The sequence below is a fragment of the Nanorana parkeri genome, unplaced genomic scaffold (genome assembly GCF_000935625.1).
Source record: "Nanorana parkeri isolate BGI_ZX_2015 unplaced genomic scaffold, ASM93562v1 scaffold569, whole genome shotgun sequence".
In the NCBI taxonomy this organism is placed as follows: Eukaryota; Metazoa; Chordata; class Amphibia; order Anura; family Dicroglossidae; genus Nanorana; species Nanorana parkeri.
In genome coordinates this window covers 484,464-500,049 of record NW_017306837.1, presented here as the reverse complement: position 1 = coordinate 500,049, position 15,586 = coordinate 484,464, and the positions used below count along the sequence as shown (strand labels likewise).

Genomic DNA, 15,586 nt, shown 5'->3' with positions numbered 1-15,586 from the left:
TTAGCATCGGTGGGTGTGTGTCTCCCCCCTCTAGCATCGGTCAGTGTCTTTCTCTCCCTGCCCCCTCAGTGTCGGTTGGTGTCTCTCACTCTCCCCCAGTCTCAGTCGGTGTGTCTCTCTCTCCCCACTTTAAGAAGGAGCATCAAGACCCAGTGTAATTATATTTTAACCTTGTTGTACTTGGACTATTTTGGACCATTATAAAACCCTAAATCTTGGTAAATACCCTGGCACCGCAGGACTGTACGCTCAGCACTATTTTTAATGTTTCTACTGTAGCGCTCACCCCGAAGGAGCCGCTGGAATAAGCGGGTTCTTCCATCCCACACCAGGATAACTTGCACAGACAGGATCCACAGCACACCAACACACTTTGTATATAAAGAGCAGTAGAAAATATAAACAGCATGCAACAAACACCCATGTAATGCAATATACAGTGCTGAGTTGTCTGAATAGATTGCCACTGACTCTGGATACTAGGTTACCAATGGCCCAGTCCAAAATGTCCCCCAGCTCCCTGCACTACTGGCCAGTAGTAGTAGTTTTAGGCTAGCCAACCTTGCGGCCCATAAGGTGTCACAGATGCAATCAACTTTAACAAATGCAGGTGTCCAAAGGCCTCTCACCGGTCCTGCGACTTAAATGGCAGCTCCCGCGTTGTTCAGCGCAAAGAGGGCGTCCCCACCTTCTGCAGCCGACTTCACTTGATCTTTGCAGTAGTCTGTGTGTAGGGATGGAGGATCACTATCTTCTGTAGCAACTGTGCAGACCCCTCAGGATTCATTCTGCAGCATGACGATGGTGGAGTCTCAGGGATAATAATAATGTCCAGCAGCTCAGAACGTTGTGTCCAGTCGATCTGCTGCCTCTCCGCAGTCTGATCCCCAAAGTCTCCTGGGAACTGAATTTCTATCAATTCAAGTTGATACAGTCTCTCTCTGGCTCTGTCTCCGACAAGTCCCTCTGCCTCACAGGCTGCACAGCACAATCAACACTTCACAGGCGAAATACATTTAGTTTAGTTGCAGCTCTATAGGGGCTACACTACTTAAAGCCAGTGCCCTGGAACAAACATACAACTAATGAAGTCAAAATGAACTCAGAACTGATCTATTTATTCCTGGTGAGTGGCTCAGAAAGCAAAGGATCAGCTTGACAGCCAGGCAACTAGTATTTTCAGAAGTGATATTCAGCAACATACAAAGGTTTCTCAGTTTCTGTGGTTCTACCAAAAGCTCATTAGACTCTGGAATAGCATTATTATACACATATAAACACATTCTTTTTACCTATTGAGTCTGCAAAGTATGAGTATTTACAAAATGAAATACTTGAAAACAATGATACAAAACTGTGAATATGTGTGTTATATATAATAATATTATTTTGTATTGTAAGGAATAACAGGCCTTAGATTCCATTTCTCTTAATTGGCTTAATATTATTATTATTATTTTAGCTTCTGTTTTAGCTGTGTGAATAGCATAGGTCATAAAAAAGGCAATTTCTGCTTAGTTCCTTTTATATTCCTGTAGTGTATATTATTATGTTAAATGCATAAACTCTTTGTTTTTTGTTTTTTTAAAACAAATGTGTGCTTTTGGAGAAAACAGAAGTAGGAAACAAATTGACTTCAGAGACTTCTCCTCTGAAGTCGGTTTCCCTGATTTTCTGATTCAAGATGTGTTTATCCCACACAAATCCACTAGGTGGCACTGGGGTACCTGAATACTCACCTCAAGCTGATGGGGCTGACTATACTTTTCTTTAGCACAGTTAATGAAGCCTGTTATTCAGGAAATGACCATGCTTTTTTTTTTTTTTTTTACATATTTTCTTACAGTCACATGCTGATATATATTTGGTAAATTGAATGCAACACAAACTAATGTTTTATGCAGCTCTATCTACTAGATGTGTATTGGGGGTTTCACTCTCACTATGAAATATTTTATTAATGTTACACTGAAGAAAGTGTTGTGGGAATATTAAGACTCTTCCTAAGACTAATGTGCTTTATGCTTTGGTAACAGAACCATGAATTCCGGCCTGGGTCCTTTAACCCTTTCGCTGCCAAGGCCTTTTTTGCACACCTGTTTTAATCCACATTGTAGGCCTGAAAATTACCTAAAACCAACCAAACATTTTCTGAAATGTGTCAGTTGCAGATTTTTTACGTAGCACGATATTAGCTCAACTCTTTATCAAAGTTAATTTTAGATCTCAAAAGCACAATACCCATTTTTTGTAAAATATGAAAGACGAGGTTACGAAGAGTAAACACCCAACATGCCTAGGTTATTATTATTATTATACAGGATTTAGATAGCGCCAACAGTTTGCGCAGCGCTTTACAATATAGGGCAGACATTACAATCACAATACAATTCAAGACAAGATGGTAAGGAGGGCCCTGCCCCTGAGGGCAGGTTGAACATTTTGTGCGTCCGTAAAGCAACAACAAAATACGGTACCCCAAATTGTCCATAGGCGACACTTTAAAAGCCCATAAGGTTACCAGTTTAGAGATATCTGTGAATATTGGCCCTAGAACTATTGTGTTCACTGGTGCACGTGGCGAAACCTAAAATGTGTAGTGCGGTCATCGTTTTCATACGTAGGCGCACCTGAGGCATGTTTATGTTATATGGGACTTTACATTTTTTTTTATTCTTACATTTATTTAATTTAATTTTTAATTTTTTTTTTACTTTATTGCTATCACATAGGGAGACTTACCAGCCCCCTATGTGATAGCATACCAGTTGTGACAGGTACTTTTTAAGGTGACATTAGGGGTCATTTAGACCCCTAGTGTCACCTTTCCACTCCACATCAGCTATTGGAGTGCAGATCAAGCTCCAATAGCGTATTGCCTGGCTTTAGCAGATGATCAATGGCAGCTGAGGGACTGCAAATAATGCAATCTCCTTCCCCGCTTCCCGCCGACACCCAAGATCCCGGGAGTGTAGGGTGGGGGGCGCACTTCACTGGCCCCTGGAAGTGATCTAGCGGCAGCTCAGCCACAAGAATTGCTTCCAGTGTAAAGCCGACAGTCAGCTTTACACATGTAAACAGCTCTGGCAGGAGTCTGTTTAAAGGGGCCCGCTGCCAGTGATGTATGACATACGCTGGCAGTGAAAGGGTTAAGGGCCAAAGTGTTTCTAAAGCCAAAACTTAAAAAAATTGTTTTGGATAGAGAGGTGAAGGTTAAGAAACCCGGTCAGGTATTTATTGCCATCTGTATCTTTTGTTGGGAAGATTCAGCCCTCTATATGTCCTGGTGGTTATTGTCACTGGCACTGAAAGTGAGAAAGAAATGTGGACAAGCTGAAAAATGCAATCATGCTAAGCAATGCAGACATACTGAAAAATATAGACATGCTGCATTTTTCTGCAACGCATGGAACGGCAGTGCATGTCACCGCAGCACATCACATTGTGCTACTGTGCGGAGACATGAATGAAGCATAGCACTGGAATGGATATATAAAGCATTACACACAATAAGAAGGTTTATTTATAGAGAAAAAAAACCAGACTTGTGACATTGGGTATTCAAACAATGTGTACATATACTGTATATCATATACTGTGTATAGCAATCTTTCTTCATTATGCTTATTATGGTAAGTTACACATTTTGCTGTGAAGAGGGAAAAGCAGAGGAACTGCAGTTGCAGACTGCTGCAAATGTAATCACACCCCTTTCACACAGTGTTGTGATCAGGCCCGTCTGCCGATTTTCAGGTGGGCCTGATTGGAAGCTTAATGTTAAGTAGGGTGTATATTTTGAACAGATGAAAACAATTTCAGAAGGTTCATTTGACTTTCTAATCGTTAATGGGGTCAAATCGATGATCATATTTGACTGCAGTGATGAAAAGTCAAACAAGCATATTCGACAATTTTAATTGATCGAGCAAAATTCTAACAGTGAATGTGGTGTTTGTTCTGGAAACTCCATTCATTCCAAAATTGAATGTTAAAATGAAAATCAAACTAAATTTTGTACAACATTCGTCAAATGTCTGATGGCATTATCAAATGTTCCAATTAGCTTTTTCTTACGAACGTTCATTTGAAAACCTACCAGTGTATATCCTACTTATAGGGAGTGAGATGTAAACAGAAGCAGGTATCTCTGAGTCAGTTGAGGTCTGATTAAAAACAGAACAGAGTTCCATTTTGATTGACCTGAATGGGACATCGGAGGTAATCAGATATAAGTGGATACATATCTGCTTACATCCGACTATCTGATTACCCATAGACCTAACATGGGTCTGTTAAGCTCAGTTTTTTGTGATGGAGGAAAAAACTGAATGGACATGGATATCACAAGAGTGACATCCATTCCATGCTGCTCTGGTCTGCGCACAGATCCCCTGCTGATCAGAACAGATGGCGGCCATTGGAAAGGGGAATTCAAGTGAAACTAAATTCAGGAGGTAAATGTTAAAAATACATTCAAGTACATTAACAAGACTATTAACAAAAATGTATCTTATTTGTGTATCACTCAGCTGTAGACCCTCAAATTATGTCTGAATTAGTGCTGACACTGTCCTTCCTTATGGAGACTGACTACTTTTGTTCCCCATGGTCCCTGTGTGTGTTGTAAAGTAGCCACCACTCTAAACTTACTCCTGTGATGGACTACAATCTCATGTTTACTTATCTAATTTGTATTGGAGTTATAGTCTATCACAAGAGTGAGCTTGGAGCAGTGACTACTTTACAACACACACAGGGACTTCTGGGAATGTCAGTGGCCCGTGTCCAATGGTTCTCCCTCTGACAGAGCAGGAGGTTCATCTAACTTTTTGGGGATGTACAAGGTTATAACCACAGATATAAAGAAATCCACATACAGTAATACATAGTTTCTGTATACAAGACTCGTATTTTTTGTATTTACTGTACACTTATGTACTAATATACCTGAATCTGCTTTGTTGTTAGTGGAAAGCAAAGAATGTATGAAGTTATACAGGAGACCCTGGACAACGACTTCCCTGCATGGTTTGCTAAAGTATTCAGCTATGCTTCAAACCCAGGACTCATTCTACCTTTCATCCTTCTCATGGTGTAAGTTTATTATAAAGCAATGAGGTTAAGTACACACATAGGTAAGGTTGAATAAAGACACAGGTTCTTTTAGTTCAACCTATGTGTGTGTGTATGTATTATGTATATACTGTGTATGAAAATATACAAAGAAAGTTGTTTTTTCTTGATGCAAGCATAGTGTATGCTATGAAATGCAGATGTCTGTCACGTACCTGATGGAGCTTGAGATGACGAGGGCGGCCCCTCTCTTGCAACTCTGGTCCCAGAAGGCCTGATAGAGAAGACAGGTACTCTGGGGCACAGCGGGGCACGAGTGCCTGGATGAGGACTTCGGTACCAGGGGGTAACTCGTAGGTCTCTTGCTGTGAGGGATAATATAAACGCACAGCAGGGAGGCAGACAGAGAGTAAACGAAGTCAGGCAGACCGGGTCGGCAACGTGCAGGCAGAGAGGTTGTATAGCATTAGGCAATCTCGGGGTCGGGTCACAGGCCGGGTTTGGTAACATGCGGGCAATGCAGGAGCAGGCAGGGAGCAGGAGAATTGTCTAGACAAGCCAGGGTCAGGATACCAGAAGGTCAGCGGAGTCAGGAGCAAGCCGGGGTCAATAACAATAACTAATACAACAAGGAACGGGCACAGGATACTAGGCACAAGCTGAAAGAGTACTCAGCACTGGAGACATGGAGGAGCTGAGCTTAAATAGTCCGTTTGGCACCACAACACGTCGCAGATGCACGCACGTGCACGCGCCGTGCTGCGCGCACGGACGTCTGCGCAAAAGTGCACGGCCCGGCCTGACACTGCGGGTCACGCCGTGCTCGCGCACATGCGCAGACGCCTAAATTCCAGTGAAGTTTTCCGAAGGGGGAAGCTCTACAATGAAATCCATCGATATCATGGACCAGGATCTGTCCGGGACGGGAAGCGATCTCAATAACCCCCATGCTTTGGACTTACTCCCTTTACTGCGTATACAAGTAACACAAGAGTTCACATAGTTCTTGCAGTCCACGGACGTCTGCGCGAAAGTGCACGGCCCGGCCTGACACTGCGGGTCACGCCGTGCTCGCGCGCATGCGCAGACGCCATCTGCTGTGTGCGGTGTTCCTGACAATGTCTCTTTTTAATAGCATCAACATTGAGCAATTGCTGAGGTAGCTTTTTTCCTTTAATATCACACACAAGTATGGATGGACAAGGGATATTGTTCCTCTGATGCCTACTCCTTGGATTAATTAGCCGATAACCACTTATTTTCACTTACAGATTCCAGCAATTCCAGCACTCAGTCTCTGAAGGTCATGCAAATATTCCGCTAGGAAGGAAATACTTGGTTTAGCCTACTGACAGTATAGAGACATTCAGACACTAGCAGCAATATAAGCTTCCCTAGACTGGTGTTTGGATTAGAGGTTTCAGTGATAAATACGCTGCCATTTTTTTATAAGAACACATAGTATATGGTTCTTTTTTTACATGTTTGGCCTGCACTTTTTATTCCTTCATGGGCCAAGCATAGGATTTGTTTCTGATGCCAATTTATTTTAAGCACAAAGTTTTAAAGTCTCAAAAGGGGGATTATGTGATTGTAATGTGCACAGTATACTGCACCGCACACACAGAACAGCCGTTTTACAGCCGTTTTACATGCCCTATTGGAATCATAAATAAATAATGTGTATCACCGGTTTTAAATCTAAAGACCTACAGAACAAACGTACTGAATGACCATGAAAAATGGACCCTGGGTTCATCGGCTAGGTGTTTCTCAAACTTTTCTTGTTAACTGCACTGAAGACACTATATAACTATTTTTTGGGCTTTAAAGACATTCCCTTGTCACAAGTCGGGGGCATTATAACTGAGTACATGCATAAGCATTCCTCTAATGGTTGAGTTTGGCCTCCCACCTTAGGAAGAGGGCTGTTGCTGAAAATGCATCATGGCTGATGTTTTGCCGTTATTTGCCCCTGTGTTCTTTTGTTCGTAGCAGATGAGTTTTTGCATTCCCTTACACGTCTATGGAAATTCAAAACTCATTTAAAGCAGGTCCAATGCAGGTTCAGAAGAAGGTCAACTGCAGGTCAAATTCATATGTCAATGAATTTTGAATGATCTCAGAAGTGTTCCAAATTGTTGTCATTGTCAAACCGATGCCATTGACACAAGCGCAAAAATGCATTTGCAAAGCGAACAGCCTATATGCCTTTAATAAATCAACTCCCGTGATATAGTATTTAAAGTATTATTAAGCTCTCTTTTTTTTTTGCATTACTACTGCTTGGTAGCAGTAGATATATGCAAAAACATTTAAAAATTTACCAAAAAGGGTTTTCCTTACCTTTGTCTCCGCCGTTCGCTCGAATCTGAAGATTCTCGAGCATCCCAGCAGCATGATGGAGCAGGCACAAGTGCAGTAGAGATATTCGGCCGGGGGAAGAGGAGAGACTCTGTGTAAGTTAATGCACGCAGCCCGACACCTGTGGGACACAGAAGACACAGCAGTCAGCGCTGGATCAGAGACTGGCACCAACACTGGAGGGACTCCTGAAAACTACTGGAAGGAAGAAGATGATCATTTCAAGAGGCATCATTTAAGGTAAGTCCTTAAGGCAGAATGGGGGGGGAGAAGAAAAATATTTGTGACTGTGCCACTTTAAGCCAGAAACAGCTAGGCATCTAGCGTTTCCAGCTAGCTTTGGCTTCTATTTGCTTAATTTTGTTCTGTAACCCTGATCTAGTCATATCAGTATTACAACTCTGTAATTGACGCATCAATATATTCATATTTCTTACTATGTAATATTTTACATTTATTTTAGATGCATTTTATTGAAATATTCACCAAATACTTTTTTTTTATACTCAGCATGAGCATCTACTATCTTAATGCAACCTCAAAGGGATACCAAGCTTCAATTTTGGAACTCAAGAAAAAACTGCAGAGTGTAAGTATGGATATGATATATCTTTTGTACATTATTTCATCATATCCATGCTAAATGTTTGATATTGATCTTGTGAATTTGTTTGACATCTGGTTTAGCAAGCTGAAGAAAATAAAAAGCGCAGTAAAAAAACTGCAGACAAAGCAGCAGAAGCAGCAGCAGAGGCCCAAGATGCAAGTAAAGACAACCCCCCTGGTAAGAATATGGAAACAACTACTTTTTTTTTACCTCTGTTACTAATATTAAGAATAGAAGAAAATGTTAAAACACTATAAAACAATATTTCCCACCTGCGAAATAATGGCAGTACAATAGGGCATGTGGAAAGACAAGTTCTTCAGTGACAATATCAATACCTTTACTAATCTGTATCTCAGATGGCTGGTAATAAACAGTCCATTCCTGCCCCAATCACATGACCTAGTGCGACACTTCTGTAAGGATTAGGGCCATTTAGGGATACCCCTTGGAGGTTATAACCAGCACCAGCATTGTTGGAAGCTCTTACCGTATATGCCGGCGTATAAGACGGGTTTTTAGACCCCAAAACACTGCCCGAAAATCGGGGGTCGTCTTATACGCTGGGTATACTGTATGTAGCATCGGCTACATACAGTATACCATGCTGAGCCAATCACGGCAGGCTTTGTATTCATTAATACAAAGCCTGTATTAATGAATACAAAGCCTGCTGTGATTTGCTCAGCGCTGAGCCAATCACGGCAGGCTTTGTATTAATGAATACAAAGTTGTGGCTGCTACTTTCAATTTTCAATTCAGCCCTATTACTTCACGATAAAAAATAGGCGTTGAAGCCAAAATTTCCTATATAAAAACCTATGTTTAAGCTAAAATGAATGAGATTGGAGTGCCTCTTCTGTATACAGTAACAAATTAAAAACACATTCAAAATATGTGATGTTAGAATATGGTGTTGCTGACGCTGTTTATGAATGCTGTGCTGTTTCATAACACCACATATGGCATATGAATGAAAGGATTGGTGTTTTTTTATGTTGCCATTGAAGTCACATTAAAAGTACACTGTACAGTATTTAAAAAAATATATTTTTTTGTTGCTTTGTTAAATTTTTCTCATGGCAATGCCCAGCTCCCTATGTCCCTTCTTGACAATGGCTTGCCTATTAGCCAGAATTTAATATCAATATTCACCCCCGATAGACTTCAATGGGGTACACAGCTAAGTTCAGGTTTCAAGGATTTCAAACTGGATTCAATTAATTCCCCTACATGAATGGAACCCATGCAGATACCCTCATCTTTAATTATTGCCAGATTTTTAAAGCCTATATAACTTGCTACATATGAGAAGCATGTCTTGCTGCAGGAAATGCTACATTGTAATAGTTATATAGAATAGAAGAGAAAATCTTCTGAAGAACATTGCAACCTTAGTAGAGAACCAGCTATATAGCAGAACATCTCCTTTGATCTTATAAAAACAAGCTTAAAATGCATATTTTGTACTGGAAAGTATAAATGACTAGTATTCAGATTTTTTAATGCACCATGGTTTTTTAGATGCACTGATCCTTCTTTACAGGTAAGCTGACCACTAAATCCAATACAGGATTTTTTACGGGTCTATATGGTCTGATATGATGATCCATAGTGTTTCATAATAAGGTTTTATGATTGGTTTTTAATTGATAACATGTTTTATGATTCATATTAACACGAATACATATTCTGCTCAGTTTGCATGAGCTACAACTGGTTTTTGCTCTGACCCCTCTCTATTTTATACTCACCACTGCCCTGTTCTCATGTGCGCTGAATACAGTGTATACTTGTCATCAGCTCTATATAGAGAGCATGCCAGATTGGGGGCACATGTGCAGAGCTCACACATTTGGTTTGCACCAGTTGCGCATGCCACACTTAGTGTGGAAACTTGTATTTAAAAGGTAGAAATGGAAAAGTATTCAATTCAATTTGTTTAATTTTTTAGTAACAATTCTTAGTAATCAAAATATACAATTGAATATAAATATACAATTCTTGCACTCACCTAGTCTGAATTAACATTTGTATGTATATTTTTGTTGTTGCATTATTAATAAGACATATGGGACAATCATTGCTTATGTGATTATGAGGATTTAATACTTATCATGTCATTTATTCTTCAGGGGGCAGGCCCAATAGGAATGATCCAGGGGCTGGTGCTAAAAGGAAAAATCTGGAAGTTCCTCCTCGTATTGCTGTGACTAAACCTCCATCAGCAAAAGGGCCACCTGTGCCTTCATAAAGACAAGGAATTAGCCAGAACTCCAGAAATTTGAAAAATAAATCACAAAATTGTATATGGTGACAATCAGAATACCAATAACTAACGGAATGTTTCCAGAATCTATGAACATTTGTAACACATGCATATTTGTCCTTTATTGTCAATGGACTCCATTCAAGTACTTTAATTAATAAACTATAATTGCAAAATCCTTAGTTGCATTTCTTATGTTTAAGATCTAGGCCAGTATGTTGTTTATAATCTCAGTATTTCATGTTTCATGTTACAAATACAACACACTTATTTGTTTTATTTAATAAAATATTAAGCAATTAAAGATTGATGTTTCTTTGTTTCCTTTTCAGCATATGATAATATTTCTAAATTAAAATGGAACTGAACTCAAAAAGTGAAGGCTGGTTATGTTATAGGAAGCATTTAAAAAAGGTTAATGAGACATGGAGGGAACTACAATTTAAATTGATTCACAGAGCTTACTACACCTTTAATTCTCTTTCCAAATCCTCAAATGGTCACTGGCTTACTGCCTGCTTCAAATGTGATGCACACTTACCTGATCTTTCCCACCTCTTGTGGACTTGTCCAAATATTCAATCATTTTGCTCCCACACACTATCATACATGCCATCCATCACAGGCATTGCACGGGATATCCATCCATTGTTATGTTTATTTCATGATCCCCCACTTCTCGACAACCCTCTCTAAAACACTGGGAACATCTCTGTTTACTTGGAGCGGAAAAATTTATTTGACAACATTGGATAATAAAAGACCCATATCTCAAATTTGAAACTTATTTTATTCAGATTTTTATCTATGGACATGTTAGACAAGACAACCCAACACAATGACCAACAAAACAACATAGCTGACTGGGACAAGTTTATACATAATGATTTAACTATTAACCATAACGCTGATTTAGAATCATTTATTTTTGCCACTACTTGCCACTATTCTTGCATACGCAATGTCAAATCGATAGGTCTAATATTCTATTCCATGATCTATATAGGTATCTATTCTCTTTCATTGACCTTACATGGCCGATACCTTATTTCCCTTTTTGCTGGCTCCTTCCCTCGAACAAGATCTCCTCTTATATTTGCTTTTCCTCTGTTTTAGACCTTTAACCATCTCACCTTTTCCTAGCAATTCCCCAATGACATGTGGGAACATATGTGATATAGGCATATGGGATGGGATAGCATAAATAGTAAAATGCTGTGCTTGCCAGTAATGCTGTTCCTGCCCAAGTGCTCTTCCAACACATATAAAACAAAAATGAGAGTGCACCAGATTGTGCAAACACCTAATTTATTATAAAATAAAACCAAATATTGCCCTTACAATTTTTAAACTTGGCATTTGGTATATGACAGAATATGGATCCTAGGAAGTCGCACCAAACCAAGCTGCAGGAACGCTATTCTGTCTCCTCTGTGGTACCACGAGGATTTGAGGGAACGCAGATGGAAGTGTCTGTTGGTCTATACCCTCCAACCCGTGGGAGATGGTGTCCGTGGACTTTATTGTAGAGCTCCCCTCATCCCACAGCCATAACACCATTCTCGTAGTTGTGGATAGGTTGACGAAGATGGCTCACTTTATACTTCCCTGAGGTTCCTTCTTGAGCTCCATAGGAAGGGGGTAGAGCTTTACAGTTGGACAGTGGAAAGTGTACGGGACACATACACTTGCATTGTCCCATTATGAGGGTATATGAAGAGGGACCAGTCAGATGGCAGCCTGAGAGATTAGGGATGTTTACACAAATTTCTAGGCTGGCCCCTTCATCAGAGTGGGGAGTTGCATGGCATCAGGGGCTTTAAATACCTTGTTTTATTCTAGTATGTACATACATGCCATTAAGCTTGCAATAATTTGGCAGACTATATTTCTATAGTGAGGGCTATTAGTGTTTTGACTGATTTTTTCTCTCCAAACACAGGCTCTGTTTATTTACTTATGCTGAGGCTGCACTTAATTGCAGTTTTCCTGTACACAGCCTCAGTCATGTCTGTGAAATAGGGGCCAGGGGAAGAGCAGCAGTGGGCAGACAGGAAAAGAACAATCTGACACACCCAGAAGTGTTGAACTCTTCTCTTTTTTCTCACAACCTATAACTCAGCAGTTAATAAAATTATTGGCCAGAGGGGGCAAAAGAAATTACAAGTAAGGGTCTATCACCTTAACTTTCTTTTTTGTTAATGCTTGCATACTGAAACTGATTTGGATTTGCCTTGCAAGTAAACATGTTCTACTCATTTAAATAAACCCGTGCCCAGACTATGAGCATTAAAGTATTAACTTATTCTGTTCAAGCAGTAAAATTAAAACAAACCCCCTACCACCTCTGTGGCTATAGACAATGTGGAGAAATACATCTCCATAGCAGAAGCACTGAAATCACAGCTCATTTCCACATTATGTGATCTTGGCAGCCTGCCAGTCCTCTAATTTAAACAAACACCAAGCACTTGTAAGCTGTTAGAAACCAACTGAAACCTGACTTTTGAGTCTTCCTCGTGATCTTTGAGGGTAATCGAGGAAGAATTACATCATGGTACATGCAGCCAGAGAGGTCAGAGTTTAGTAATGACAATCTACAAACAAATGCTTGTAGATAATTGCCGGCTTTTTATTCTTTGTATACCTTATTTTTGTTTTCCTTCCCAGTCTGGTGGCCATTTTTACTAAGGGCAGATAAATCCATCTCACTTTACTTCCTGGAACTCTGGGAACAATGACTAGGTCATGACTAGGACATGTGACCATGCACATCACCTCAGAGAGAAGAAATGCCTTTCCCTGAGATCTTGTGAGATTTTGCAATTAGAGGTGAGATTTCCTAGCAATGCACTGCAGATGTAACCTTCCCATGATGCCTCTGTTAGGTGCTAGTGATGATGACATCACTAATGCCTAAGAGGATCAGAAATTAATTTTTAGTGAATGAGGGTAAAGGTCCACTTTAATAGCTGGTATAGTTGTCTAGAGTTTTAGGATCATTCTTATCACATAGCAAGCTGAGAATAGTGCTTCATGCAGTGCCCTTCCAGGTAGACATAAAGTCAGATTTTTTCCCTTATCACCCAGTTGTCCCCTGCAGGTTTATAGAAAGTAAGATTGTGTACAGATAAAGGTTTTTTGTGCCCAGGGTTCAGATTTTAGGATACACAAATTATTTATTTCCTGATATTCCTCAAAAGCTACAACATATATAAATCCAGTTTGTGTGCATCAAATGGCATTGCAAGCCCAGGAGAGGTCCCTGCATGTCCACTTACTATAGGCTGCCTGCAGAAAACTACAGGGTGGTGGGCAAAAGGAAAGAGCAGCAGTGGCTGGTCTTTATTACAGGAAACACCTGCACAAAGGCAAAGAGGAGTGGACAAGTTCTTTAATATTGGATTACTACACAGATCTGATAGAAATACACAAAGGACACCAAGATCCAAGTAAGAATAAACTCATATTTGGACAGTATTTGTTCAGCATGATTTCCAGCAATAAACTCTCTTATTGTGAATATGGGGCAATTAAAGCTATGGTTCTGAGTGCTAGCATAGTTAAGTACCTAGACTGTGTGTGTCAGTCAAGGAATTAACCCCTACTTTATTATTCCTTCTTGATCGTTCAGTTAATTAACGACCGGTGACAGAATAATCCTGTGTCACAGTACAATTGTCCTAGGCCGACCCTCAACTACAGATTAGGTGATCCCAGCCCTGTGATCACTGCGATAGGTAATCTCTGTGATTACAGAGCCGGGAAAGCCACTGAGACAGCTTCAGTTCACTGTGTTGTGCAGCTGCGAGACGGCTCAGTGTGTTACAAACTGATACAAAGCATCTCTGAGGAGAATACTGTATTCTCCTTAGAGATACTAAGGGGTCTATTCACAAAAGGGTGAAGAGTTTGGAGAAGGCAGGAGAAGAACAATCTAGGACAACATAGCTGAACTGGAAAGTGAGCTGAATTGGATAATTTTTCCAAATCGGCTATTTTGTCCTAGATTGTTCCCTTCTCATGCCTTCTCCAAACTCTTCACCCTTTTGTGAATAGACCCCTAAGTTTTAAAGCCCCTGTAAAAAAAAACAAATTACCTCTTAGTGCCCCCTAGTTTAAAAAAAATTAGAACAATGTAAAAATAAAGCTTGCGATGATTGCAACTACGATCTGACTGTCCAAGATGGGCAGATCGTACATTTTTAAAATTACTTTACAACCCTCACATGACAAAAGTCTTGCGAGGGTTGTAAAGTGTATGGCCACCTTTAAACAGATCTTCAATTTAAACTTGGAGCTGATGCAGAGCGCCCTCCCATAGGAAAGGATTGAGAAGATATTGCACCCTGCGGTTGCCTTATTGGACAGGCAGCCAGCTGCTGTTTGTGGTTTGGGAGAGTGTCACAGGCAGCTTTGGATGCTGCGAGGAGAGAGGTATAAGCGGCATTACAAGGACATTGTTATAGAGACTAAGACCTACACTTGCTTAACATGTCACACTTCATAGAGCCTACCAGATTAGAGCAAACATTTTTAAAAAACGCAGTCATTTGTCTGAAAGAAACACTACCTTAAAACGAAACAGTTGTGAGATACTTTGTGGTAAATTCTGCCTACTCCATTTGTTGTTAGTTGCAAACCAGGTGTAACTTTGAGCAGTAGGTGATGAAATGTAATATGCCACATTAACATTTTAAAGCATTGCAATTGAGTCAGACTTGTTCACAGGAAAGAAATCTATAGTGATGATCTGGAGAAGTTGTGTGTAAAGAGTATTTTGATTGTGATTTCTTCCTTATCTTGTTAGAATTTTGGCAATTGCCAAAGATATATTCTTATATTACTGGTAGAAAATGTTGTCCTTTGCACTTTGTGTCATAGAAATGTGACTTGTATTTTGTTTTTGATTATGGAAATCAAAAAATATCCTGTACTTTCTGCAGCATTTCAGAAATCCACTTGTTACCTTTCACAGAAGCCAAAGTGTGAGTAGATGTTTTATGTTTTATCTAAGATATGCAAATAAGAATCAAGCTTCTGATGTTTTCTTGTTTTTTTTTAGTTGCCTTCCTTAGGATTATGGAATCTAATTTTCCTCCTTAAGATTCCTACCAGACCTTAAAGGGTTTCTAAACCCTCTGTTTTTTTTTTGCATAATAATAATATAAGAGACACAATAGACTGCACATTGCCGCAGTGCATAGGTGTTAAGCCGCCTCTAATAGAGGCTTTATGTTTAGTATACATGGGTTTGAACGATCTGATCATAT

The 15,586-nt window shown here is 39.9% G+C and overlaps 1 protein-coding gene across 1 annotated transcript in view; it reads left to right on the top strand.

Moving 5' to 3' along the window:
* LOC108791708 (transmembrane channel-like protein 1) overlaps positions 1–10,479 on the top strand; it is a 44,192-nt gene extending 33,713 nt beyond the window's left edge. Inside the window, exons 17-20 of the mRNA XM_018562266.1 lie at positions 4,969–5,094; positions 7,948–8,026; positions 8,125–8,221; positions 10,180–10,479. Coding sequence (XP_018417768.1) covers positions 4,969–5,094; positions 7,948–8,026; positions 8,125–8,221; positions 10,180–10,298 — 421 coding nt within the window. The 3' untranslated portion in view covers positions 10,299–10,479. The remainder of the gene's footprint in view (positions 1–4,968; positions 5,095–7,947; positions 8,027–8,124; positions 8,222–10,179) is intronic.
* The last annotated feature ends 5,107 nt before the right edge of the window (positions 10,480–15,586 follow it).